The 27,721-nt window shown below is 52.6% G+C and overlaps 1 protein-coding gene across 1 annotated transcript; it reads right to left on the reverse strand.

Moving 5' to 3' along the window:
- PIP4K2B (phosphatidylinositol-5-phosphate 4-kinase type 2 beta) lies at positions 1 to 27,520 on the reverse strand. Its single transcript, XM_037033183.1, has 10 exons — positions 27,244 to 27,520; positions 17,572 to 17,669; positions 13,838 to 13,934; positions 11,048 to 11,200; positions 10,033 to 10,179; positions 8,961 to 8,999; positions 8,353 to 8,466; positions 5,030 to 5,288; positions 4,473 to 4,576; positions 1 to 3,908 (listed from the first exon to the last, which is right to left on the reverse strand). Exons 1-10 carry the CDS (start codon positions 27,400 to 27,402, stop codon positions 3,828 to 3,830), a joined length of 1,251 nt encoding a protein of 416 aa, XP_036889078.1. The 5' UTR covers positions 27,403 to 27,520; the 3' UTR covers positions 1 to 3,827.
- Between the last annotated feature and the right edge of the window lie 201 nt (positions 27,521 to 27,721).

The raw sequence follows: 27,721 nt of genomic DNA on the forward strand, positions 1-27,721 counted from the left end.
TGTGTACACAAAGTTTTTTGAGTTTTATTTTCCTCGGGTCGGAGATTCATCTTAACACGCATGCATTTTAAAACAGTAACAGGGTCTCCCACTGTTCCGAGGAGACGTTAGACAAGCACAGGGGGGCTGAAAATCCCTATTTAAAAAATGGAAATTGCAGTGGGAAATGGAGAAGTCACACACGTGTGGTGGGGTGATAGTGTGGGGTGATAGTTTATCCTGCTCCCCCCAAACTGAAACTCTACTTAATTCACATTTTTTTCATGACAACGGTCTGACCTGGTGCTGGGGTGTGCTGAGCGGCACCAGGCCACCCCCAAAGGTGGTCGATTCCTGCCTCCTCACGAAGTGGCTCTGAGTGAGGGGGAGGGGCTCCTCTGGACGATGCCTCTCCAGCCTCCGGGGGTCTCAGCAGCCTTCAGAGGTGGTCTTCGTAGTGGCACATCTCAGAGGGAGGCGGGGGCCATGTCACTGCCCCCTGCAGCTGGCTGGTACATTTGGGGCACTTACTTGAAAGTTTTCCCTTTGATGCCTGTGCTCAGAGTGGACCCCCCTCCACACATTTCTGCCAGAAAGAGGTGAGATCCCTGGACTTGGAGCCACAGATCTAAGGCATCATCCAGACACTTCGGCCCCTCACACGCGAGTAGCTCAGACGTAGGGGAGAGCTGAAGTTCCTCGTCTCCCAACTTGAACCGGTAAAGAGACGGCTGGGGCGTGGGACTGGCTACTGAGAAAAGTCTTGGGTCTTTGGTCCCCCTCCCCAGGACGGGCTCTGGCAGACTTCGAAGGGGGTCTCTAGGGCAGGGGTCTGTAGTCCCAGCCCGGAGTACCACCTCGAGCACAGGCGGGAGAAACAAGTGAAGTAGGAAGAGCTGCCTGTGGTGGGAGTTTAGGGAGCGCCACTGAGAAGAGCCACAGGGGCCACCTGTGGCCCCTGCCACAGACCAGTAACCCCTGAGCAAGATAAGGAGAGATGGAGCATTCCAGTCCGTGCTCCCCAGCCCCGCCCCGAACCTCCCTCAGTGGGGCTCAGGGAAGGAGCTCAGACTGGGAGGATGAAACCAGTGGTTCAGGAACAAGGGCCAGAGGCCTCCATCTAGTGGTCTCCGTGGTGTTTTCAGAGAACCATTTGCTTTGGCTGGGAAACCAGTTTCTTAGCTGCAGACTCAGAACACGGGCGGGACGGGGGGAGCCATGACCGGTCGGTCAGGTAGTGGCAGAGGGACTGGGAGGCAGACCTTGCCCTTTACCCCCTCCAGACCTCACCCGGCAGCCACGTCCTGTTCTTACACCTTTGTTCTCGGGGACCCAGAGTTATGCCAGGCTGCCATCAGGCTGCCGAGTTTCACAGCCGAGAAGAGAGGTTGAGGGTAGTTACTTCGCTTCAGACACCTCTACTGCTCAGAAAGGCTGTGGTGGGATTTGGGAAAAGAAAAGTGGGGGCGGACAAAAGCTTGGGGATCAATTCACTTTACATCCAGACTGCAAACCAAATATACTATCTTCATCATTATAAAAAAAGAGAAAGAAAACTTGTATAAACCAAGATAAATAGCTTTTAAACATCTGAATGCCAAAAGAATTAAGAGGGCCAAACCCAAGGCTTTGAAAAGAGCACAAAGACCTTTAAAAAAAAAATCTAAAATTCACCAAACCTCAGCTCAAATATTCTGAGCCAATCAACAACACTGTCAGAAACACAAAAGAGCATTTGAAATAGGCGGCTACTCAAAATGTAAACAATGTATAAAAAACCCCACAAAGACACAAAACTCAACATTAAAGAAATTAGATACTGGGTAGCTTGTCTTGAACAGACAGGACTGGGTTACTCATCCGCCTTAGGGCCACGTGATCAGCAGACCAAATGCAGGCAGGCGGCCACGTTGCCCCTTTGGAGATGCTGGGCCTATGAGCAGATCCAAATTTTCATTCTTGATTAGAAGGTGGGGAAATCAAGTCCAAACATTATTCCTATACAATCCCTTCCTAAGTCAGTTTTGTTTTCTCCACGAGCCACTTGGTTTCAAGTCCTTCCCCAAGTCACCTCATGGTTTTACTGCTGATGTTCTGAGCCACCTGTGGCTCCTCCACCTGCCTCTTCCAGAAGGGTCCCAGCAGCCCCAGGAGTCCAGAAATACCAGCCCCGTCCCTTCCTGACTCAAGTGCTGCAAGTCAGGCACGGGGACTGTGCTGGTTCCTGCTCCAGAAGCCGAGCTTGGCCAGGTTTGGAGGGAGCCACCGGAAACCAATCCATTCATTTAAAATACTTCCACAAACTCTCTTCCCATCTGTGGGACGTCATCACATCACATCTCATCCTAAATCCCCAGTCCCTGGTGAGGGTTGAGAAGATACTGTAATGTACCTCCCCCAGCGCCAGGCTGTTTTCTCTCCAGCCTGAGCAGACTGCTCAGATGTCACCACAGAATGACCCTCAGTTCAATTCTGAGGCCGGGACAGCCAGGAGGCTCAGGAGGTGGGTGGAGCTCCTGAAGGAAGCGGCTGCAGGAAGCCACTCCTGAGGAAGCCTGTGGGTGGCAGATGTGCCAAAAGTCGAGGAGGGGCATCAAGGAAAAACAGCCCTGAGGCTGGGCTCAGGTACGATCCTACCTCAAACTTCCAAATTGGATTTCCTGGGTCACGTCCTCCACTGATCCAGAAGTAGCCTCAGGCTTGGGCGCCATACTCCAAGGCAGGAGGCATCGCTCCTGCTGGCCTTAACGCCCAGGTGGCAAACGACAGGCACAGGGCATCAGATTACCTACATGGTGGCGTGAAGAGGAATCTCTGCAAGGAGCACCCCAAGTGCCTGGAGGTGTGCCCCCAGCTGTAAGCTCACCTACAAGTGAGGGTGCCTGGGAGAAGGCGGAGGGAAGTAAATGGATGGGGGCCACAAGCCCTCATTTGATACTCTTCAGCTTCTGGGGTTTCTCCAAGGGAACAAAACCATTCAAGCACTAGAGTCCTTTCTAGTTCTTCTTGACAAAGTGAGAGGCCGGCCTTAAAGAGAAGACATCGGAACTCCAGGGGCCAAGAGAGTGCAGGGGCTTGAGCGATGACCACGAGGTTCTCCGAGAACCCGCCCACCCGCCGTCCAGAGCCTGTCCAGAGCCCAGCAGCAGCCCCTGCTCCTCACCATCCCATGAGGGTGAGTGCGCTGCCCTCTGAGCTCTGTGATTCTGCTCCGAGATGACTGATGCTGAGCTGGAGTGTCCCGGCAGGAGGGCAGCATTTGGAGGAAGGGGTCCCTGGGACCCGAGAGGAAAGGTGCAGGGAGTTGTGCACAACACTTCATGAAGTTAGAAAGTTAACGCAGCAGGGCTGAGGTGTCTGACCTCCTCTCCTTCCTCAGGCGTCAGCGCACTCGGCTCTGAGGGGACTCTCGGCCGGGTCTGCAGGGTGCCTCTGTGAAGGAGGGGACTCGGCAGGGGTGGGGAAGGTAGGTAGGGCATGACATACATCATCATAAATAACAGACCTGGAGCAACAAAATTTCAGAAACACCCAAATAAGCCCATAGTTGCCTCTAGCCCCAAGGTATTTTAAAAGGCTACAAGGTACCAAAAAGGAAACCCTGGGTCAAAGGAAGGGGGGTGGGGATCAAAGGTAGCAGGAGGTGAGGCTACATCCTGGGAGCACTACAGCACGTCCCCTCCCCCCTACAGCCTCGCTCAGCGTCACAGGTACAGTCTCATGACTAAAGCCCTCCCCGCCCCTACTCTGCTCCCACCCCTCCTCATCTAGCCCAGATACACCCTCGCCCCGTTCCAACCCCTGGCCCCGCATCTCATCCTCTGGCTCTGGCTGAAGGTAGAAGGTCACTACGTCAGGATGTTGGACATGAACTCATTGAAGCGTTTGGAGTACTGCTCAGGGTTCACAGTCGAGATCTCAGCCCCCGCCTGTAAGACAGAGGCTGATCAGGTCCAGCTCCTCGGCTGTTGTTGGCAGGCTGCACCTGGCAGGGGCCTGGGTGTTCAGGAGCCTTGGGACGGGCACTAGAGCTGAGTACAACCCCTCACACTGGGCAGACCACCTGGACAAGTTGTGGCTGTGTCTCAGAATTGCCCTAGCCCCTCCTCTGATTCCCATCCCTAGGGCTTCACCCACTAAAGTAGAGGCAAGTGCTGGGGAGGTAGCAGACAGACTCTGGATCACTGAGGGAGCCGCTGTCGGGAAAACAGCAGCTTGAAGTCCACGGGGCAGTGGACCTCTGGGGGGCAGTGTGGGCACGTGAATAAAGCTCTTGCTGGCAGTCCACGGGATGTGGAATGATGCCATCGGGCTCAGAGTCTCCAGGGCCAGAGGACAAAGGGAAAAACAAGTTGGGCATACTCCCCAGGGGTGGCACATAGGTGGCAGAGAACACCAGGCACCGAGGCAACGTGCTCTTCCTGTCCCCTGTCCCGGGAAAGGGGGAGGGAGTCGCCTGAAGCAGGGGCCTGGCTGGGGCAGGGAGAACTCACCCCGTGTTTCACTGTTTTGGCAGCGTGGGCGGCTTTCTTCTTCGTGTCATACGGTGTGAGGATGTCGATGATTGCCATGAAGTAGACCTCCTTCTTGGGGGCACCTGGAGGGGAAGCAGCAAGAAGGAAGCGATGGCGGGGGGAGAGCAGAAAATAGCTGGGTCCGTGACCCTTCAGACAGGAGGTCCACACGGATCCCTATCATTGTGGACCTGAGGGAAAAACAGACTAATGGAGTCCTCAGAGCTTTCATAGCTCTTCTCTTGGTTGGTTTTCACAGCTCCCTATGGGAAGATGAGAGTATTTGTAAGATTCTCTCCCTCCCATGAACCCGAGAACCATGCATCCAACGGCCAGGACAAGCGGAAAGGGGACGCAAGGCCTAATGGAGAAGGACCCCAGGGGCAGTAGACAGAGTTGCTGATGAGGACTCACTATGGGAGCCCAGACGTAGAAGGAGGCCACAGTTGGCAACTACTGAGGTGGCGGCCCAGATACCCACTGGACATCTCAACAACGGGTCAGAGGTGGCAGGGCCGGCGCTGCCTCCTACTCACTCTCATGGCTTTTCATGGCATAAACATCAACAGAGGGGTCAAACTCCCCGGGGCCGAAGAAGCGAGGGAAGCTGAGCAGGTTGCCGGGGCTGTCCGGGGGCGTGCCGTAGGAGCAGAGCAGGCTGCCGCCCACCCCGTCATTCTCGCACTCCTCGTCCTCCGCCCGCTCCTCCACCTCCATCTCCTCCTGCTCCGCGCGGTCCACGTCGTGGATGCCCACCAGCAGGCTGTAGTCCATGATCTTCAGCTGGGCCAGAAACTGGGGTGCAGGGGGCACGGGAAGGAGAGGGAGGAAGAGGTTACACAGGACTTCCCAGTGGCATCGAAAGGGGAGAAGGGCGAATTCCTTTCGAATCAGTCCTCCAACTCTGAAGCACGTCAGAGAAGATGGCAGCAGAGTCTCTGCCCTCAGGGAGCTCAATGTCTGAAGGCGAAGGCAGCTGCCCCACAAGGGCAGGGAGCTGCAGGGGCCCGGAACAGCAGGGGCAAAGGGCCTCCCTTCGGAAAGGCGTTGCGACTAAGCCTGCGAGGTGAGGAGGAGGCAGGCAGGTGGGGCTGTGGGAGGAACGGTGGACTGAGCATGGCAGGAAGTGGGAACAGCCACACGACCCGGGGCCAAGAGAGGCCACGGCCAGTTTGGGGACAGAGGAACGCTTCACTGCGCAAGAGGCCAGAGAGATGGGTCGACACCGCAGTGCCTGTCAAACCATGACTGTCAAGCCACTGGGAACGCCAAATCCGACTCAGTGGGTGGCACTAGCATTTTTTAAATTATTACTAAATACCATAAAACAGAGTTAAAAAATCGAGTACATAACATGAAGTAAAGATAGATAGTATTTCATTGTGTGTGTGTGTGTGTGTGTGTGTGTGTGTTTGGTTGCAAGGTAAAATGTACTTCTAACTGGGGGTAATAGGTAAGATTTGAAAAACTATACAATTTAGCTTCTTTACTAGTCAGGGTAAAAATGGGGAGAAAAAGAAAAGGAAACGCTCTATAAGAATGACAGAGCCAACCAGCATAATCAACTCTGCCCTCAAGGTCAAAGAGGCTGTGTGCGGCAGGGGGGAATGCTGGGGTCCTCCCCTTGCACTTGTGCCCTCCCCCACACACAAGCCTCAGTTTCTCATCTACACAGCGTGTTGGGAGCAGAATGGTGTCTCGGGTCTGCTGATCTGGGACTTCATGACCTGGAGAAGAATGGAGTGCAGGAATGATACAGGAATGATACAGGATGGAAACAGCCAGCCAGCTTTCCAGTCTGGCTAATGGTGACGCCGGAGGCACCGGTCTAAATCCTCTGTGGACTAGCCAGCAGCCAGCACCAGCCACGTGCCAGGCATCCTGCCTTGGCCACAAACAGAGCCTGCAGCACCACGAAACTGCCCAACCAACCACTGTGACTAAGGAACCAGGAGAAAAATTATAATGGGACCAGAGAAGCTCTACACACAGGCCCAGAAAACAACTCAAAGCACAGAAGCCCCAGTGGCAGGACAGCAGCAGAATCTCCCCAGTAGAGAAAGAAAGGTGGGGGCACCTCTGCGAGCTCCTTGGGGCAAAGCCTCCTCAAGGCCTAGGACAAGGGGCCGGGATCCCAGAAGAGACAGCCTGTGACCACGCCCCCTCCCATCTGCCAGAGAACATTCATGCAGCAACGCATGAGGGAAAACAAATTCATTGAGGAAACTGCCGTAAATTCTTCTTAGAAGCGAAGTGGGGAGAAAAGCAGGAAGGGAAGGAGAAAGACTGAACAAACTGAACATCAGAATAAAGGCACAAACGTAATAGGGAATGATTAAGGAAACCCTTCCCGGCAGAAAGAAGTCAGTAAAACCCACGTTCACAGCAGAATTGCTCAGTGAAGCGACTCCAGTGTGATGGTTAGTGTCATGTGTCACCTGACCGGGCCACCAGGCACCCAAACACTCAGCCAAATATCACCGAGCGTGTTTGTGAGGGTGCTTACGAATGAATTAACGTCTGAAGGGTGAAGGGAGGAGAGCAGGTTGCCCTCCCGCCTCTGGTCGGGCCTCGTCCAGTCAGTCGAAGGCCCGGAGGGAACAAACAGGCCGAGCCTCCCAGGAGCAGAAGGGAGCTTCCCCGTCCACCCCTCCCACCTGCCTCCGAGCGGGGACAGTGGTTTCTCCCCCTCCTCGGACGCCAACTGTCACAGCCACTCTTTCGGGGCCTTGAGCCTGCGGGCCTCTGGACTGACACCACACTGCTGGCTCTCCTGGTCCCCAAGCCCGCCAGCTGTAGGTGTTGAGGCTTGTCAGCCTCCGTGATAATGTGAGCCAATTCCTTATAACAAACATGTATCCACCTGTCAGTCAACCTATGGCTCGATCTGTCTGTCTGTCTACACCCTGTAGGCTCTGTTCCTCTGGAGAACCCTACCCAGCCTACCCAAAGTCCCCGGGCGGATGAACAACGTGCTCGTGCCGCCAGCACACACACAACGGGAACCACTCAGCCTCGGAGAGGAAGGCCGTTCCGACACGTGCCACGTCACGGACGAACCATCAAGACATTACGGCAAGTGAGAGGAGTCACACACACAGAACAAAGACTGCACAATTCCAATCATGGGAGGTCCCTAGAGGGGTCACTTTCACAGACACAGAAGGCACGGGGACTGCCAGGGCTAGGGAGCAGGGGGGTGGGGCATTAATGTTGAACCGGTACAGAGTTTTAGTCTGGGATGAAGAAGTTCTTCGGAGGTGGATGGTGGGGATGTTGGACAACAGTGTGGATACACTTAATGGCACTGAAATGTACACTTAAAAAGGTTGAGAAAGCATTTCTAAAAACTTTATAGGGTTTGGTTTTAATGAGCAGGCTCCCATTGTATTTAAACAGAAGGAGACACTGAGTCACCAGGCGGTCCAGCTGTCACACTCACTACTGAACCCCCACCTGAGAAGAGGAGCTCCCCCGGAGAAGGTGGAAGGTCAGCGGAGAACCGGGGCCAGTGAGAGGCACGGCTGGCGGGTCTCACCGGCTGGTTTCCTGCCGCCCTGGTGGCTGGAGGCCTCTGCCGTGGGAACCACCGAAAGGAAGCCTGAAGGGAGCCTGAGGACTAGTCAGCAGCCTGACTCGCTGGGGCAGGTGAGGAAAGCTGACACCAACTGTTCCCATACGAGATGTTCATCCGCCCCGGTGCCAGGTGCAGACGCCCACCCACACTGCGCGAATCGCCACCCTTCCTTTTGTCCCCTACTCTCGGGAAGCAGTGACTTCAGTTTTTCTTAAAGAGGCTCCTGCTCTGCAGAAGAGAGGGGTCCAGCTCAACTAAGTTGAAAACAAGGTTAGTAAGTACCTCTACATCCCGTTTCAGTTTTTCCAGAAAGTTCTTTTTACTCTCCTCTCCCACGTGCAACTTCTGCCCTTCATTGAGGAAGTCATTGTCTTTGAATGTCGGCAAGTCCTTGGCCTGGGAGAACAAGCGCAGTGTCAGCAGGGCAGCCTGACTCGCTCCCCCAGGGACCCCTGCTGGCGACTGTGGCACAGAAAGGGACAGGGTCTCCAGAGCACGGGTGATCAATCTTCCTGATCAGCAGCTAGGCTCAGGGCTCTGCAGACTCAGGCTCTGGGTCAGAGGGCGTGGCAAATGGGTGGCACACGCTCAACGTCAGGGCTGACCAAAGCTCGCCCTCCTGCTGGGCCTGGACCGCCTCAGGCTGCACCTGCCATGGACACCGCCGACCTCCAGGACTATTAAAGAATCCCGTAAGGCCAGAGGTAAAAGGCTGAAGACCAAGGCCAAGGCGGAGGCTAAGCAGGTGCTTGGTGACACAGAGCTCTGACAGACTGTACGTCTGGAAAGTGGGCTAGGGGCTGTGAGGGAGGAAGGAGCAGAACGGCCGACAGGAGACTGCATTCTGAGCGACCCATCCCACACTGGATCAGCAGCAGCCCCCAGCATACCTTCTCCTTGTCACTTGCTTCTCTGGCAACAGTAGAACCCTGAAAGGACAAGAGCCATCAGGAGAAGTCCAGCTGAGGCAAATTCCACTGCACCAGTGGAAGGTGAGGAAAATGCACCAGTCCGGGGAGAGGCAGCAGGTGAACTGCAGCAGGCTGGCTAGAACCCGGGAGTGGCCAGGAGGCAGCGACTTGTTCACTTCCCGGCACAGACCGTTCACAGAGCTTTGACTACGCATAAGGTGCGTGCTCAGGAAACAGGACTGTGCCCAGAGACTCAGTCCTGGGGGAACATTCCTTCTGACAGGGGAGACAGGCATTAAGCACTAGTTACAAAATTAATTAATCCATTAATCGAAATGGTGCTAAGTGGTACAGGAGAGGAGACAGGGTAACTCTGAGAGCTGGGAGCAGAGGCCTGGGTTGGAGATGGACACTGGCCGAGGCCTGCTTCCGGGAACAAGTGACGTTTGAACTGAGCTCAGAAGGGTGAGTAGGAAGTAATTAGGTGGGGGGAGGGGCAGGTAGACAAAGGGCAGGAAGGGAAAGAACACTAGGCAGCCTAGGTGAGATCTGGGGGACAAGGAGAGCGCAAACATTGCAGGGACGATAGGACACCGGTGTGGCTGCAGCAGACACAGGGACAGCGGTGTGAGGTGACTGTGAAGCCAGGAAGTGAGGTTCCAGAACAGCGGAGCGCTGGGGTTCCCAGGCACAAGTGTGCTCTTTTCCATGTCTGGAAATGCATCTGTGCTGTTAGTCCATGGGGCCTGGACAGAGGCCAGAGAGCACGCGTCGGAACAGCCCGTCCCGTGCTGCTGCCCTCACTGAGCACGTCCCACTGACAGGAGTTGAAGAACGTCCCCTGTTACATAAATATGGCACACTGGGGGCTTCAATAACCTCCTGTCACTGTCGCCTGAACTTCAAGCAGCCTTTGGCCCACAAGAATTAGGCCTAGTCACCTGTCCACGCCAAACATATGTTCTGGCTCTCCCATTACGTGGCCGTGGGACTCGTGGCCCTTCTGAGCCTCAGGGGGAGAGCAGCCACACAGCTGGGAACAGCCTCTTACCTTGAGGTCATACTTGCGGTGCACGGTGAGCCGATGGCTGAACACGTTCCTGGTGACCACCATGTAGGTTTCCACCCCATCCACGGTCAGGCGGTACATGCCCAGGAACTGGGGCAAAAGGGTGTTGCCATGGCACTCCACGATGAACTGCAAGGGGAGGGAGGCAGGTTAAGGAGCAGGGGAAGGTGCGGGATGGACGGGCTCTCCCCCGGCAAAAAACGCTCCCTGCCTGGGATTCCAGCTGGGTTCTGTGAAGTCACAGGGTTCCTCGGATTTACAGCAGGCAATTGCCCGCCCCGCACCACCCCCCAACTAGCGTAACAGCGCGGGAGGCTGGGCAGGCACTGCAGGGCCCCGCGGTTTCATCTTTGTGGGATTCCACTGGAGGAAAATCACTGACCTAGGCCTTGCAGTGCCTGTGGCCTGAAATGGGAAAGCCACAAGCCGAAAGGGGCTGCAGTGCCCGGAGTGTGATCGGGCTGTCTGGGAAGACAGCGCAGCTACAGACCCAGAGCCCTGCCCACACCCCGCCCGCCCTGCCCCGGGGGTTTCTGCTGCGATGCCCAGGAGGCCAGAAAGGCCCTCTCACCGCCTCTCAGGCGCCCCAGAGAGAAGCCCGTTTTCCCTGAAGACCCAAGTGGGCTGGGGACAGGCACTCAGATATGCCATGCACTCCCCGACTTTCTCACAGACAGGCTCCAGATGAGCGGGGAGTCGGAACGGAGGGAGAGAGCCCGCGGAGCCGACAGGACCTCCTTTAGAAGACACGAGGCAGGTACCAGAGGGTGAAAACTTCCCAAGTCTGGCAAGAAACAGCTGTTCAGCTGTGACTGAGTCAGTAACACGCCTTCGTGTCTCCCCTCAAACTGCTTCAGAGGGGCACCTCTCCTCCCAGGCCGCGGTACCAGGGTCGGCCCCGTGCTTCCAGCAGCAGCCGCCTCCACTCCCAGAGGCCCACCCTCTCTCCAAGACGCTCCCCCAGGGCCCTGCTGCCCAGGCTCGGGACTCACCGTACCTGGTGGTACTTCTTTAAGATGTTGTGCATCTCAGCCACATCCTCACTTGACACAGTCTTGATGACAAAGCGCCGGTCGTAGGTGGTGAGGAAGCGTGTGCCACATCGGCCCTGGCTGTCACTGTTGATGGGGGCGCTGCGCGTCACTGAGTTCTGACGGACCGAGATACAACAGAGGCGGTCTTGGGAGGGGAACAGGACTCTGACTTGCAGGCTGAGTCGGATGGGACCTTACCCACCCCTGTTCTCACAGGAAGTTCCTGTTTCTCCCAGAGGTCCTCCTTTGGAGTGACAACAGTTGTGCCCAGTCCCCGACTGGGCTGGGAAGAGGGGCCCTGTGAAATGGCGTCTCTCATTCCCAGCCCAGACAGCCACCTCAGACGTCAGGGAACTGAGTCCCAGGCCTGCCACTCGCACGCGAGAGGACCCATGCGAGTGGGCCACCCAGCTCCCCTACTCCCGAGTCCCCGCACCTGGAACTCGAGGAGGCAGACTGAGATGATCTCCCAGTCTCCTGGGTGACAAAGACAAAGCTTAAGAAATGGTCAAGAAGTCCAGCATGAGGAGGTGCAGACGCAGTCGGCCCCTTTCCCTGGACACACCCTGAGGCCAGAAACCCTCCCCAAGGCAGGAAGTTGGTCCTCCCCTCCGCCCAGCACCCCTCGCTCCCTGCTTATCCGTGCAGGGCCAGGAGGCAGCTCCGAGGAGCTCCTCTGCTCTGTCCCTGCTCCTCAAGGCCCCACGCCCACTGGGGTCAGGGACCAGCAGAAGCCCGTGGAGGAGAGAGGGGGAAGGTGCGAGCCAACCCGAGGGATGTGTTGGTCAAGCAGGAGCCAGGAGAAGCCCTTTGGGAGGNAGACAAAGCTTAAGAAATGGTCAAGAAGTCCAGCATGAGGAGGTGCAGACACAGTCAGCCCCTTTCCCTGGACACACCCTGAGGCCAGAAACCCTCCCCAAGGCAGGAAGTTGGTCCTCCCCTCCGCCCAGCACCCCTCGCTCCCTGCTTATCGGTGCAGGGCCAGGAGGAGGCTCCGAGGAGCTCCTCTGCTCTGTCCCTGCTCCTCAAGGCCCCACGCCCACTGGGGTCAGGGACCAGCAGAAGCCCGTGGAGGAGAGAGGGGGAAGGTGCGAGCCAACCCGAGGGATGTGTTGGTCAAGCAGGAGCCAGGAGAAGCCCTTTGGGAGGCGAGGCAGGCGGGGACATCCCACCTGTCCCCTTTCCCGAGAAAACATGTGGCAGTCTGCTCACAGAAATGTCTCCTCTCTAAGCTTCTCCTTGTCTCTTACCTAGGGGCTGACTCTTAACCTTCACCTAACACCTCCCCATGAGAAGGAGCACCACCTTCGTGGAGGAGACTGAAGTCTGAGGTGGTGAGCAGCCCCCGAGACAGAGTGTCCCCAGTCCGGAAATGCTGAGTGGACTACGTGACGGAGCCCTCACTCTCCTGGCCTGGCCCTTCTGCCAGGAAGACGCAGCGGCCTCCAGCCTGGCAGGGAGGCTCATCCTCCCCCTGCCTCATCTCCAGGCAGTCTTTTCTGACTCCCTCAACCATGGGTAGTCCAAGAGCATGGAGTCCCTCCCTGCACACCGTTCTCCCTGCCCCAATGTCGTCGGTCTTGGGCACGGCCATGTGCCCACAAGGCTATCAGAGAAACCAGACACTGCGAGGAGGCGGTCAGATGGCTACGGAGAGGGGAAGGCGCCGCAGAGGGAGGTCTGAGCAGGTTACCGGGGTTGCAATGACAGCAAGAAGTTTACAGAAAGTCCCAGGCCCCAAGCAGGTCACGATTCCATTTAGGATTTGGTCCTCACACAGAGGAGCGCCGGGACCTCCCAGTACCTCTGAGACATTCCAGGCGGCCCAAGTCCCCCTCACAGCCCCTCACCCTCCTCTTCAGGACACACATCTTTGCAGGAGGCCTTCCAGAGTGGAGGAGTGGGGCTGGGGGGAGGCTCACCCCATCTGCTCATGAGGGAAGGCTTCCTGGGAGTGGGGTGGAGGGATTAGTGTTTTATAAGCCTGGGGCACCTACTGTTGATCTCACTAGGCTGTACGCCCCACCTCCCCCGACAGGCAGTGGAGAGTCAGCTCTATTTCTTACTGCTACAGAAATGAAGTGGGGGATTCTCCCACCTTCACCACCAGGCTGTCTGCGAGGGAAGAAGGTCCAGGGAAGGTTCGAGGTGGGGAAGTAACAGACTATAAAGAAGACTAATGTCCCTGATATCGGGATTGATTCCTCCCAACGGGACAAAGTCCTCTATGCCATTATCACCTCCTGAAAGGGGCCGTTTCCCTGCCATACCTAGTCCCCTCCCAACATCAGGACAGGGGACAAGTTTAGGAGGTGGTACTCATACCTGGCAAGAGGTTACACTACCCTTGAAGTCTTCCTTTTCTAATCTGTCTTTATCTGCTTTAAGAGGCCTCATCTCTCGCTGGCAACAATTCTTTTAAGTCAAACTACGAAGAAGGAGGGTTCTTCCGCCTAGACTGGGAACGTCAGACCGTAGTGAAACACCTTCCACTCACCCCTCCCTCCCTCTGCTCTCCCGCCCGGGGGGGGGGGGGGCGGTGGCAGCCTGAGCCTGGGAGGCGTCATATGGAGCACCGAGGCCCTCACCTTCCACGGGCCCACCACCACGGAAGGAAAGACTGCCTGGGCCACACAGAAACATAACAGGAAGACACAGCACAAGAACAGTGGACACTTTTTCCTCCACTTGTCCTGTGGCTTCCTGACCCCACTCCACTTGCGATCCCTCCGGTTTTGCAAAGACGCCAGTACCTGGTAATCCTGATCGTCAATCCCAAACCTTTCCCGAAGATTTCGGAACACCATGGGGCAGTACTCCTTAAACTTAAAGCGGCTGGGGAGGTTCTCCCTAGGGAAAAGCAGAGACATGTCTCTGTGAACATCCTCTCGCCCATCTTAGTCCTCCCAGCAGAACTCTCCGACAGCAGTCCACAGATCACGGGGACCGAGCAACCTGCAGCACTCACATGGAAGTTTCTAGGACTCAGAAATTAGGGACGTGAGTCTGGAAAGGTTCATTTTTAAACACTCCAGGGGATTCTGAGCCTGTAAAAGCTAAAAAACTATACACACTTTGTGTTTACTTCATAAAAAATAATTTATGAAGTACACTATACACTTACAATCTGTGCACGTTTTTTGGAGTGCATGTTACCTTTCAATAACATTTCCACTAAAGGAAAAAAAACCTTACCTGCCAGGAGGTGAGGCTGAGTGCAGACCCCACTCCACAAGCGCCGCTGCACTTACTACGGCTGGTCCGGCTGCTGTGGAGTGACCACCAATCTGACTGCTAGAGGGAGAGGCCTTTCTCTTGCAAGAGCCCCTCTCCCCTGGGCATGTCCCTATCAAAACGCCCTGATCATATCCAGCAAGCAGCCTCCTTGGCTTCCACTGGGATGGAGGAGTGCACTCTAAGTCGGGATCCGCAGTCAGTTGCCGGGGACCCCATCTTCTCACGGAGCCTGTTTGCTGGCACCAGTCCCCACGCCACCCACTTGGCAGTCACTCCACCATGGGCTCCCAGGAGGGGAGAGCAGCCCCGAAGTGGTGCCTCCCCCAAAGCTTCCCTGTCGGCAACAGTCGCCCTGCTTGGGAGTTCCCTTTCAGAAATGTGTCCCCCTGACTCCTCCAGGATGACAAACTTCAAAGAAATCAAAAGCAGTGGCTTTCATGAGTCAAACCGGCCAACCACCATTTTTGTAACATCTCATTGCAGAAGTTATAAACAAACAAACAAACAAAGAAACAGCTTCTCATGAAGGCAGACTAGTGTGCCTTCCTGCGCCCTTGTCCTCTGGTATACAGAGCCACGGTTGGGTAACTGGCACACAAACAGAAACCGCAAGAACGACAGGAATAAAGAAAGTTAAAACAAGATAAAGATTGGATGCTCTGCTTTACACCAAGATGCTACGGTGATGGAACTTCACCAGAGGTGACGGACCCTAAAATGGGCAGTGGTACAAGGCCCACCCCCAGGGCCCTGACCTTTGGGACAGAACAACCTTCTTTCTTGCCTCCCAGTGGAGGGCTGGCTGCCTCTCCTTGTTCAGGTGGTGTGACACTGTGATGTACCGGTAATAAGAAGTATAAATCAGCCCTGGCTGGTGTGGCTCAGTGGACTGAGCGCTGGCCTGCAAACTAAAGGGTCACCAGTTCGATTCCCAGTCAGGGCACATGCCTGGGTTGTGGACCAGGTCCCCAGAAGGGGGCGCTCGAGAGGCAACCACACACTGATGCTTCTCTCCCTCTCTTTCTCCCTCCTTTCCCCTTAAAAAAAATCAATAAATATATATATATATTTTAAAAGCCTAAACAATATTTTACTGTGTATAATGTGCTCCCATATATAATGCATACCCATATCTTTGGCCCAAACTTTCAGGAAAAAGAAATCTTTCGTTTTAATTTTTTTTTAAGATTTTATTTATTTATTTATCTTTTAGAGGGGAAGGAGAGAGGGAGAGAAACATCAATGTATGGTTGCCTTTCGTGTATCCCCTGCTGGGAGTTGGCCTGCAGGGAACTGGCCTGCAACCCAGGCATGTGCCCTGACTGGGAATCGAACCGCGATACTCTGGTTCGCAGGCCTGTGCTCAATCCACTGAGCTACGCTAGCCAGGGCTTTCATTTTAATTTTTAAATTCAATTATTTACTTATTTATATTTAGAAACAAAACCAATTATTGTATTCCAGGGTATTATTTTGCATACAGGTATTGTTATTGCTTTCTAGAGTTATGCTTTTAATGCATAAGCATAAATAAAAGAATTAAAAACATTTACAATGATAGGAAATCAGTACCAACCATGCACAATGCTCACCCTTACTTCTCCCTCAAAAATTTGGGCAAAAAAATGCATGGCAAAATATGGTATTTGGTTTTCATTCCTGTTTCTGACACAGGGCTTCTCAAACCTTTGCAATGTTTTAAGTGATGAGAGCAATATAGGTGCCTTTTATTACTCATAACAAGCCCCTTTCAACCACACCTGAGTTTATTTTAGTGCGGTGACTTCTGGAAAGCCTCTAAGGATGAGTGCGGTTGCCAGGGCAACCAACCAGGACTACAGGGTTGGAATTTTCAGGCGTCAGAGAGTGGCTGGATGTTGAGTCCTTCGCCAAAGGCCAATTATTTAATTAATCATGCCTTCATAATAAAGCCTGAATAAAAATCCGACAGGACTGGGATCGGGAGCTTCCAGGTTGGTGAACATGTGGAGGGGGGCACACAGAGAAGCATCGAAACTCCGCACCCTCTCCCCATACCTTGCCCTATGTATCTCTTCCATCTGGCTGTTCTTGAGTTGTAATCTTTCATTCTAAACAGTAACCTAGTAAGTAAACTGTTCTCCTGTGTTCAGTGAGCCAGTGGAACAAATTAACTGAGTCCGAGGGGGAGGGTTGTGGGAACCTCCAACCTGTACAGGCTGGTCAGAAGCACAGGTGACAACCTAGACTTATGACTGGCATCTGAAGTGGGGAGGCAGCAGTCTGTGGGACCGAACCCTAAATTCATGAGACCCAACTTGAGTTGCAGGACAGCCAGCTGGTGTCCTACAGAATGTCAGTCATGTGAGAGTAGAGGAGAAACACAGGGGAGTTTTTCTTCTGTATCAGTGGCTACTTAGCAAGCGGCAGCTATGAAGTCAGCCTCCCGAATAAAACGTCATTACTATGACAGAGAGAGGTCACTAAGGGGCATTTTCAAATCAAGCTTTGCCTCCCAGCTAACAGACTGAGGTTAGTGGGATGACAGAGCCCAGCTGGTGAGGTGGTGGGGACTCTGGAACAATGGAGAGTGGAACCAGGATTCAGATGCAGAAAGGAAGAGCGTGTGAGCAGCAAACAGTTCGTGGGGTGACCCTCAGTGGGATCAAAATCAAGGCCTCTGCATGGCTTACAGCAGGCCCCAAACTGTGCTAGGTGAGAAGGCTGCTTCACCGAAGCCGGAGACAACCTTCAGACCCCAGTGTCAATCCAAGGAGCCACAGTGAACAAAAGGGGGAAGAGTGACTTTGGACAGCACCCTCAGGCACCATGCTCAGCCTGTGGTTCACACACCAGCAGAAGAGGAAAGAGCTTGGCTGCGTCCCAGGCCAGGATCATGCCCAGCACCTTCTTGCCTCAGACTAAGATCGAGATAAGGCCACTGCTGTCAGCCTCACACCAGGCACCTCCACTCCCCAGCAGCTCACCTCTCCCCACACTGGCCCTCAGTGAATCACCCAGGGCTGGGCCACGTGCCCTGAGGACAATGGAGACAGGCTGATACCAGAGTGAGATGACCAGACAACGGGGAGAGAGGCACACAATGAACGCATTTTTCCAGCCAGTTTTTGGCTCTGTGATCCAGGTGTCACTGTCACATCCTGCCAGGGGATGGCCTGGCCTGCCTTTCGCCTTGCCTTTCACAGGGTTTCGGAAGGTCTCTGCCCGAGGGAAAGGTCTGCCCACAAACCCTACTCAACAGGCAACTTACTTATTGAAGAGATGATTGTCCACCTTGATCTTGCTGTATGCTTTGAAGTCATCTGGCATTAGCATAACAGGGACAGGGACATTGCTCAACTCATTGATCTGCAAAGCAAGGGGAAAGTGAGGTTCTCAGCAAGGAGGCCACCTGCCTCAGAGAGACAACACGTAAATGTGGATGCCATCATCTCACCGAAACACAAGTCTGCAGATTCCCCCCGTCATATTTCTGCTCTTCTCTTCAAACAAGTTTCCAACCTCATTTCCACCTACTGAATTCTCCCCACCCGATATGGTCCAGCTCAAAAGGTACCTCCCTCCATGAGGCTTTCCATGACTCTAGACCACACATGCTCCTTCCTGTCTTAGAATGCCTGGTGTGTCCACCTCCTGGCCACCTGACAGCCTCTCTCGTGGTTGCTAATGCATAAGCCGCATGAGCCTGCTCGGCTACACCCGACAAGGTCGTATTAGGGATCTTCGGGGGCTCCACAGGGCTTGCCCCATGACAGGTGCACACAGCAGGTAGTAACCATTTGTCAAATGCGATGATAAATGGATCGATGAGTAAATGTCACCCAACCTACGTGAGTCCTGAGGCCTCTGAACACACTGTTGGTCACTCAAGGAATCAGCTTAGGGCAGGAAAAGGGCTGGGTGTATAACTCTTATCTCCAAAGTAAAGGGGTTAAATTTAAAGTGAGCAGAGGAGGTCTACCACTGGCCACTGGCTCACACTTAGTCTCCTGATTAAAGCACGGCCAGTTTCTAAAGCTGTGTCCTGCCTTTTGCTGACCTGGAGGAGAAGGGGCAGGGTGCTTGGCCCCCACTGCAAACAAATGTCCTCATCTTTCATCCCTCTTCGGGGAGCCGAAGCCTGGACAGGGAGCTGGCTTCCCATTGGTGCAGAACTGAGAGGGCAAATCCGGCGAGTCCCCATTCCAGCTTGCCAATTAGTGGGCTAATGAGCCACAGATGTCCTCTCCCATCTCAGCAGAGTATTTGACGTTTGACCCTCAGCACAGTCGCCACTAATGCACTCAGGATTTGCAGAGGAAACCTTAGTCCTGCCTTAATGGATAGGGAGGAGGGAGGGCACAGCCTTGGGTCTCCCAGATACTTTCCCTGGAAATCCTATTACCTCAGCCAGGCCCCATGTGGCAGCAAGGGACTAACCTAGAGTCATTAGGGCTCCCCCAGAAGCATAAATGAGGGGAAATAGCACTTAATTTGCTGCCTCGTTTATGTTCCAAGCCTTTTTTATTTAGAAATATCAGAAGGTGGAGGAAGTTCAAGTTTATGCAGTAACTGGGCGGAGGAATGATACCTTCCTGGAGTTGGTGAAAAACCCACCTGGCACACGGGGAACGAAGGGAGGCACAGTGGTGTGTGGGCAGGAGGAGGGGCAGCAGGGCAGTGTTGTAGGTTGGCAGTGGGGAAGAGACTCAACACCAAGCTGCTGGGGAAAACGAATTGGCACGGACACAGGGTGTGTGCGGTATGATTCCGTTTACGTGAAATTCTAAAACAGGAATCTATGGTGAAAGGAATCCAATGAGAGGATGCCTGGGTTGGGATGGAGGAGAGCAGAGTGTAAAGGAACATGAGGTGCAATTCTAGGGTGATGGAAATGTGCTCTATGTTGTTTGGAGTGATGAATTAATTACACGCGTAGATACACATTTGTGGAAACTCATCAAACTGAATACTGAAAAATTTCAGCATCCAGGTCTGTGATGCCTGCCCCTGGCTAAAGGGACACACACACACACACACTGCCACGCCAGTTCCCACTCCAAGGGGCTGCTCACAAGGGAATCTGCTCATGAAGTGTGTGCCTATGAAGGACGCCATTCCACTTCCTGGCTTTTCTGCCAACAGAAACAATTCATGGTAGCTGCTCCACTTCCTTTTTCCTGGCACATTAAGTTTGGCTCTGAGAGTTAAAGAAGTTCATGGCTCTTTTGCAATTCTGCCTTTTCTAGCTCATATCATGCTAGAAAGAATGTACCATTGGCTCAAAGAGCATGGTTTTACACCAAAATGTTCCAGTATGTGCTACTAATGGATTCTGGGTTAGTCTAATACCCCAGCTTGGTGCCAAGGCCAGGACTTGACACTGGAGAACCAGAACAAACTGCAACATTTGCTTGAGAGAACCAACTGCCCCTTAGCCAGGATGAAATGGTCTAACAGGAGCTGTTCAGGAATGCTCTATTCATTAATCCTCTGTGTAATCCTCTGTGTAATTCTGTGCAGCACAGTCTGGTTATTAAGTTGGTCAGGCTTTACTCCCACTGCATCTCTGTTCTTGACTATACGACCTAATAGCAAGAAATTCCTACCTGGGATAAGGAATCAGCAAACAACCCACACACCTGAACCATGCAGACTCGTCCCTCACTTCCACTGGACCACATGCAGATGACTCACTCTAGGTTTAGCTGTACCTTTTTTTCAGTTGTGCTAAATTTCATATCCCCAGAGAGTGCTATTCAATTTCAACTGAACAAGCACTTACCGAAATACCTATTACATGCTTCACTTCATGATAGGGAAGAGGGGGCGTGCAGTGGGGGAACGCTGTGACGCTGTGCACACAGAATTTGGAGGCTTAGCCTCTCACCAGGGAGCCGAGACAAACCCGTGATGCAGTGAAACTGGAATCACGTAGTATACGAGTCAGAGAGAACACAGGGCAGACGTCGAGAACGGGTGATGTTCAGAAGAGGGTGAGGTTGGTGTGGTCAGAGTCAGACTCCCGGCCTCACTCCTCAGTCTAGAGACAGAGCACCTCATGCCCCTCCGGCTACTGCCAAGAGCAGTTGACTCTGGAGGAATCTACAATATCACATTACATCCCTGGGTAAAAGTCTGCCATGGCTCCTCATTAGCCGCAGGGTCAAGTTTTAGCTCCTAACCCTCACATTCAAGGTTTTTCCTGATTGGTCTCAGACTCTGCCAAATTTCCATTCAGTTCACTTCTAGTCACTGTACTGAGCGCCTTACTATATGCCGAGACTGTGCCAGATGCTAGGGCAAATGAAAAGGCATGTTTCTGTTTAGCTGGGAAGACAGACAACTAATAACTAAATGTCCCAAGTGCTACAGAGTTTGAATAAAGGAAATGGAAAACCAGATGAAGAAACGATTGATTCTGACTGGGGCAGGAGTGAGCGCTGGTGGCCAGTGGGAGTCACAGAGAAAGGCCGAGTTCTCTACCAATGAGGGGAAGGGAATCCCAGGCCATGTGAACAGTCAGGACCAAGACTCAGAAATGGGAAAAGACTCAGAATGGGAAAGTATATTCCCATTCTAGGTAGTCGGGGAGGGGAGTCTATAGGCGGCAGGATAGGGCGGAAGAACTAAGTGGAGGGACTACTAATCGATAGTCACAAAACAGTCAGGGGATGAAAAGTACAGCACAGGGAACACAGTAACACCGCAATAACTCTGTATGGTTGCAGGTGGGGACTGGAAATATCGCGGGAACCCCTCTGTATAGCATATGATTGCCTATCCACTATGCTGCACGCCTGAAACTTACACAAAATAATATTGAATGTAAAGTGCAGTTGAAAAATAGAATAAAAAAAGAAGCGGAGAGAAATTACTATAGGAAATACAGGTGAAGGGTCTAGCATATTTTCAATTAATAAATAACAACTGCTTCTACTTACTGAACACCTGTAAGTGGCCACTGCTTTATATTATCACATATTATATATCATAATATCAAATATATTTTGTTCTCAGCTAGTATTTCTCTATTTAATAGTCACACAAGGGCCCTGGCCAGGTAGCGCAGTTGGTTAGAGCATTGTTCCAATACACCAAGGTTGCAGGTTTGATCCCCAGTCAGGGCACATATTACAAGAATCAACCACTGGATGCATAAATGAGTAGAACAAAAAATTGTTTCTTTCTCTAGACATCAATAAATAAAATATTTAAAAGACTCACATAAGGTATCATTAATTTGATTGTGCAAAAGAGGTTCAGGGTACCCTGCTCGAGGTCACACAGATGAGACACGCAGAGTCAGGATGTGCACCCAGGTCTGCCTGGGGCCAAGCTTGGGCTCTGCACACGGTGCTGTGCAGGCCTTCCTACGGACGCCGCCTTGGCGAAGGCAACGCTCTCCTTGCCCTGCCTCTAGCCTAATAAACTTCAGGGACAGTGATGTGCTCGTTTTATAAAAAAGGAAAATGAAACTCAGAAAGAATAATCACTACTCAAAAGATGTCTTAATAATATGGGGCAGAGCCTGGATTTTCACTTAGGTTTTTCCACTATATGATAAATTTGGACTCAACTATGCAGGCAATGGGAAGTCCTGTCAGGTTCAAGTCTGGGAATTCACATAGTCAGATGGGTGACACAATAAAGTAGTTCTGAAATCAAAATCAAGTGAGGATTAAAAAGGGCAAAGCTAACAAGCAGTAAGACCACTGATGTGACATCACCTAGTTCGGGTGATAGCAAGAATAAATAAAGGAATAAAGCTCAGAGAATCATCCAAGATCTGGCTAAATGACACCTTCTCTGCAAGAGCTACCCTGTCTCCCCCAGGTTGAATTAATCACTCACTCCTCTGTGCATCTTTATATTCTACACTCCATGTTCATTTGGGTACTAATTATCCCTCCACACGTTCCATGTCTGTACCAGGCTGTGAACCCCTCCCAAGGAGGAGACTCCCTTACTCACTGCCGAGTCCCCAGCATGGCTGGCACACGGCAGCTGCACAACAGATGCTGGAGGGAGGGGTGGATGGCTACGAAAAGGGAACCGAAGGATGGCTAAGATCAGGGTAAAAAGGTACAAAAAGGTACCGCAAAGCTGGTGTGACCATGCCAAAGGGTCACGGTCCAGAGGACGGGAAGGAAGATTAACGTTGGCTACTGAGACTACATCAGACTATGAAGACTTCAGTGCCAGGCAGAGAGGAATAAACTTTATTCAACAGACAGAGGGGAGCGAGTGACTGTAAGTTTTGAAGCAAGAAAGGTCATGGCTAAAGCAATGTATCAGGAGGGATGTGCCGTTCCTTCACTACCCCATCTCGGGGCCAACCTCTCCCGCCCTCGGCAGACTCGTGAAATGCAAATCCATTCGAATGTCACACCAAGTACAACGTATTAGGATGGTAAGTTTCTCTCACATCAGAGAAATGGGTTTTGGGTTATCCACACGATGGACTACACGAGCCATTAGCATGAATAATGAGGTCAACCAAGCTGAAGGAGGAACAACTTAAAAGCAGAGTGTTCACTCGGTGCTGATCCTACTGGAGATAAAAATTCAGGCACCAGTTCTAGTCTGGTGAATTTCTGAGTGCAAAGGCTCCCACTTCCCTGTGTGACCTTCACTGGAACTGTTCCCCAGGAGGCATGAGCTGAACCACAGGCTTCCCGACATGTCCCGGGGTTCCAGGGGTGACTCAGCAATGGGCTGGCCAGCACTGCCAATCATACGGTACCTGCCACCATCAGAAAACATATTGGGAACCGCACTCTCAGGACCAAGGAGCCTCAACAAGACCTGAAACTCCAGAGAGAGAAAGGCAGGAACAAGGGCCCTCCAACAAATTCACCCTTTTTTAGGCTTTGGTTTTTCTTCTCCTCCTATTGAATACACTGTTCTCTATGAAGTGGGGAGGCCTGCTAAAGGACAGATTCATCCAAAGGCCTCACTAGAGCAGAAATATTTACTAAAGAGCCCTGGCTGGTGCAGCTCAGTGGATTGAGCACGGGCCTGTGGAGCAAAGGGTTGCTTGTTCGATTCCCAGTCAGGGCACATGCCTGGGTTGCAGGCCAGGTCCCTAGTTGGAGGCACGTGATGGGCAACCGCACATTGATGTTTCTCTCCCACTCTTTCTCCTTCCCTTCCCCCCTCTCTAAAAATAAATAAATAAATAAAATACTTTTAAAAAATATTTACTAAAGATCCTTAAAGAAGCAGGGCAAGAGAGAAAGGCAGGTAAAGGGGGTGCTGGGTCTGCACTAAACAAAGAAAATGGGCGAACAGAATGAGGGTGCAACGTGGGAGAGAAGCAAGCAGACTTAAGAATGAATCTGTCCCTCACGCTATTCACAAAAATTAACAAAATGGATCGCAAGCCTAAAATAAGAGCTAAAACTATAAGAGTTTTTCTTAGAAGAAAATGTAGGAAAAAATCGTCATGACCTTGGGAGAGGCAAAGCCTTCTTAGATATGACAGCAGAAGGACAAACTGGCAAAGAAAACAGAAGTTAGACTTTATCCAAATTGAGAACTTCAGCTTCAAAAGAAAACACCAAGAAAATGAAAGGGTAACCCAAAAAATGGGATAAAATATTTGTAAATCATGTGTCTGATAGGGGAACTTGTATCCAGAATATATAAAGTACTTTTTGCAACTCAGTAATAAAAAGGCAAATAACCCAATTAAAACATGCAAAATGTTTTTTAGAAATGGGCAAAGGGTCTTTTTTATTTTTTGCCAAGGATCTTAACAGACATTTCTCTAATGAAAATATATGGGGCCAATAAGCACATGGAAAAAAATGCTCAACTTCACTAGTTACCAGGGAAACACAAATTGAAATCACAATGAGATAACATTTCACACCCACTCAGATGACTACAATAAACAAAGACGGACAATGAACAAAGTGTTGGCAAGGACTAGAAACCGGAACCCCCCATCCACTGCTGGTAGAAATATAAAATGGTGCGTCCACTTTGAAGACTGGTAGCTTCCCAAATGGTTAACCCTAGACAGTTAACCACCAGGGGCTCCTATTCCTTCCCACCCCCCCTGGGTGGTGCTCCACCCACACCTGGTTCTTAAAAGGGCCAACAGGTAATCAAGCTGGATCTGTCTCTTCTGGTCTCTGTGCCTCGCCCCTCTCAAAGGCTATCTCTTAACTACAGACCCTTAACTACAGACCCTTTGAACAGTTTTTCATCCATTAAAACACTGGTTTCTTCTCTTTACCAGTTCTCCCCTGACAGGTCCGAAGCCTTCTCCCTGTTTTCTACACCAGTCTTCCTCCACCACGTCCATCAGCCCAGGGCTGTATCCCTATCCACAAGGGCAGCTCACAGGACCACATACAACTCAAGGGCCTCACTTTTCCCACCTAGAAGTAAATTAATCACTTTGTGAGAATAATTAATTTTACTGCAGATAAAGACATATCCATCCTTCCTATCTCATGCATCATCAGCCACAGACCATCATGGCCTTACATGCCTAACTGGGTGAGAAACGAAAGACTCAAAGAAAAGTGACACCTGAAACCTCCGCTGCCAAACACCCTGCCAAACACCGCAACCAAAGGCCTCCGAGGTAAGGTGATCTCCAAGAAAGGCCAGCCATCCACGGAGAACCACGTGGCCCTGTCGACCCCCTAGAGAACCTGGAGATTTTATACTCTTCTTCTGGGGAGATGCCTCCATTTCCCAAATGGGGATCTTTAAGTACTGGACTTACTGCAGCCTGAGTTGGAGCAATCGAACTCGGGACTAACTGACCCCTTGAAGCTCGGCTGTCCAGGGTAATGAGGCCTAGGACCTTTCCCCTGAGGTGCTTGCTCACGATGCCCAGAGACAGGGCCCTTGTTCATAGTCAATGCCTTTTCCGCTAGCCTTCAAAGTTTCTTACAGTTAATAAAGAAAGAGGGTGACTTCCCAATCCAACAGAGTGGGAACCACAGATACCTAACTCGTCTGCCACGCAGAGGCTTTCACCTGGCGCTCCCATTTGAGCAGACTGATCACCTGCCTATCAGAAAACCAAGCACCATGCACACTCCCACTGACTGGCATGCGCAGGCACACACACTTGTGCGTACATCCAGGTTCTCTGACAAGAGAACTGTAATTCCCAACTGTCCTGGCACTTGGCTGAGAGACAGGACAAGGAACAGGAGGCAAAGAAAAGGAGACCTGCCCCTTAAGCATGACCACCTACCAGCAGAGTCCACAGTGCTGGACAATGAGCTGCATCTTTTGGTGTGACCACAGGCAAGCTAATTGTCCACCCGAGGCCTCCATTTCTTCGTGTATAAAACAAGGGACCCAAGCTCCTCTCTGCCTAGCTGTAATGTCCCTAACTCTCAGCTCTCTACCAGTTCTCTGCACAGACAGCATGCTTTCTAATGAGAAGCAGGCAGTAGAACAAAATCAAGGACTGATTTCTAGGCAGGGACACAGGGTTCACATTTTGGTTACCCAGATTCCCTTGCAATGTTGTCATATGGCCCCTGAGGCAGGAGGAAGCAGAAAGCACAAACTCTGCTGGACTACTGGCCAGAAGCAGCTCCCAGAGGTCTGGGCATTAAACCAGTGGTACTGCCCACCCTGGCCAAGACACTCACACCCCAGGACTGAAAACAGTATCCTGTCCAAGACCAAGAAACCAACAAAGACCTTGCCATAGACAAGTGCTTCTCTGTATTAGACGCAAAGATCTAAAACCCTCGCTTGGACTATGGTTTATCAATCGCCAACCAAAGATTCCTTTATCAAAGCAAAGTCTTACTGGCCCCGGCACCCTCCATCCTCCTTTGGTCTTAAGGGTAATTTCAAGGACTCAGAAAAGTCTGGGGGACTAATGAGCTGAAAACCACAGGAAATCCAGGCCATTAGCTTCATCTTCCTCATTCCAAACTTTTAGTTGGTGAGGTTGGTTGTTTCTAGTCCTTCTACTTCCTCTGCTCATTCCTGGTGTAAGGAATCACAATGAAATGGTCAGAACGCAAGGAGCAAGTGGTCAGAAGAAGAAGAAAGACCCTAAACAAACACGACATAAAGGAAGGCCTCCAGCACAAACACTGGGCTGGGCTCCAACTTCCTGACAGGGACTGTTGGACAATCTCAGAGCACCCCAACCATCCAGGGGACCTTTCTGGTCCTAACCACCACCCATTACCACACCCTTCAAGACTATACAATAGAAAGCTAAATAAATGAGAAGTCAAAGTCTTTGCCATGAGCACCACAGGAGAATGCAGGAAGACATTTCTACTATTAACAGTTCTCCTAATCAGGCCTCTCCTCTCAAATGGTCACATTGTCTCTTCTCCCTAACCCAGGAAGACCCTGGTGAAGTGTCTGTGGTTCAAGGAAGCCTGTGCTTCTCCAGTTGACACATTTTGTTCAACTGGAAAGAAAAAAGGAAACCTGGGAAGGATTTCCATAGTCGGGGGTAAGGAGGCCTGGAGGATGGGAAACTTTGAGCAGCCACACCAACCAAATGACCAGAAACTGAGGGACAGTCAACCTGGCCAATGCCACTTGTCCTGTCAACTGGATAGTGAGCAGGCAGCGGGTTGTAAGGGACAAGGGGAAAAACACATGCAACAAACAGGGTGAGGTGAGAAGAGAGGGAGAGGAGATGAAGGTGATGCCATCGCACCCAGGCCTTTCCTCTGCGTTCCAGGGGCGGCCCGAAACAAGCAGACCAGATGCCAGGAAGCCAAAGGGGCTAGAGAAAAGGGGGGCGGCGACGGCACACCACGGAGACACCAGGCCTCTCGTGGTGTGCGGAGAGTGCACATTCAACCCGGACAGAGTGCAAGGGTGGGGTGGGCGTGCAAGTGCCTTGGCGTGGGGTTGCAGCGGTCACTGGCAGGGCCCACGGGGCGAAGGCGGGGGGCGGGGCGTGGGAGCGCACGGGGAAGCTGGTTACCGTGTGGTTCACCCCCCACATCAGGACGCTGAGGATCGGCTCGCTGGCCCGGAATAGCTTCACTTTCTGGCACACGAAATGCTTCTTCTTGGTCTTGGTCTTGCTGGCGCTGAGTGGCGCCACCGCCACCGCCGTGGTGCTGGTGCAGTTGGACGACATGCCCGGGGCGGCGGCGGCGGCGAAAGGGGGGGAGGCCGAGACGGCACACAAGCCAGCGGCCCCAGGCCTCCCCGGGACCGATCCCCACCCCCGCTCCCTCACCACGCCATGGTCGCGCCCGTCCCGTTACCTCCCCACCCCACCCTGGTGGTTCCGTCCGCACCACGCTCCGCCCACTCCACCCCGCCCCTCGGGAGCCTGCGGTTTGCTCTGCACCCCGCCCCCGGGCGGTGCAGCGCCTTTGCTGTCTCCAGGCCCTCTCCTCCCTGCTGGGGTGGTACCGCCCGTCCCGGGGAGGCAGCGGCCACTCTGCCCGCCC

This window comes from Sturnira hondurensis, unplaced genomic scaffold (genome assembly GCF_014824575.4).
Source record: "Sturnira hondurensis isolate 20B ecotype Veracruz unplaced genomic scaffold, ASM1482457v3 Scaffold0021632, whole genome shotgun sequence".
NCBI classification, from domain to species: domain Eukaryota; kingdom Metazoa; phylum Chordata; class Mammalia; order Chiroptera; family Phyllostomidae; genus Sturnira; species Sturnira hondurensis.

Coding starts and splice junctions, on each gene's coding strand:
- PIP4K2B (XM_037033183.1), bottom strand. CDS start 27,402: ATGTCGTCCAACTGCACCAGCACCACGGCGGTGGCGGTGGCGCCACTC. Junction 10,180..11,047: donor TCTTAAAGAAGTACCACCAG/GTACGGTGAGTC, acceptor CTCCCCTTGCAG/TTCATCGTGGAGTGCCATGG. Junction 5,289..8,352: donor AACTGAAACGGGATGTAGAG/GTACTTACTAAC, acceptor CCTGCACCCCAG/TTTCTGGCCCAGCTGAAGAT.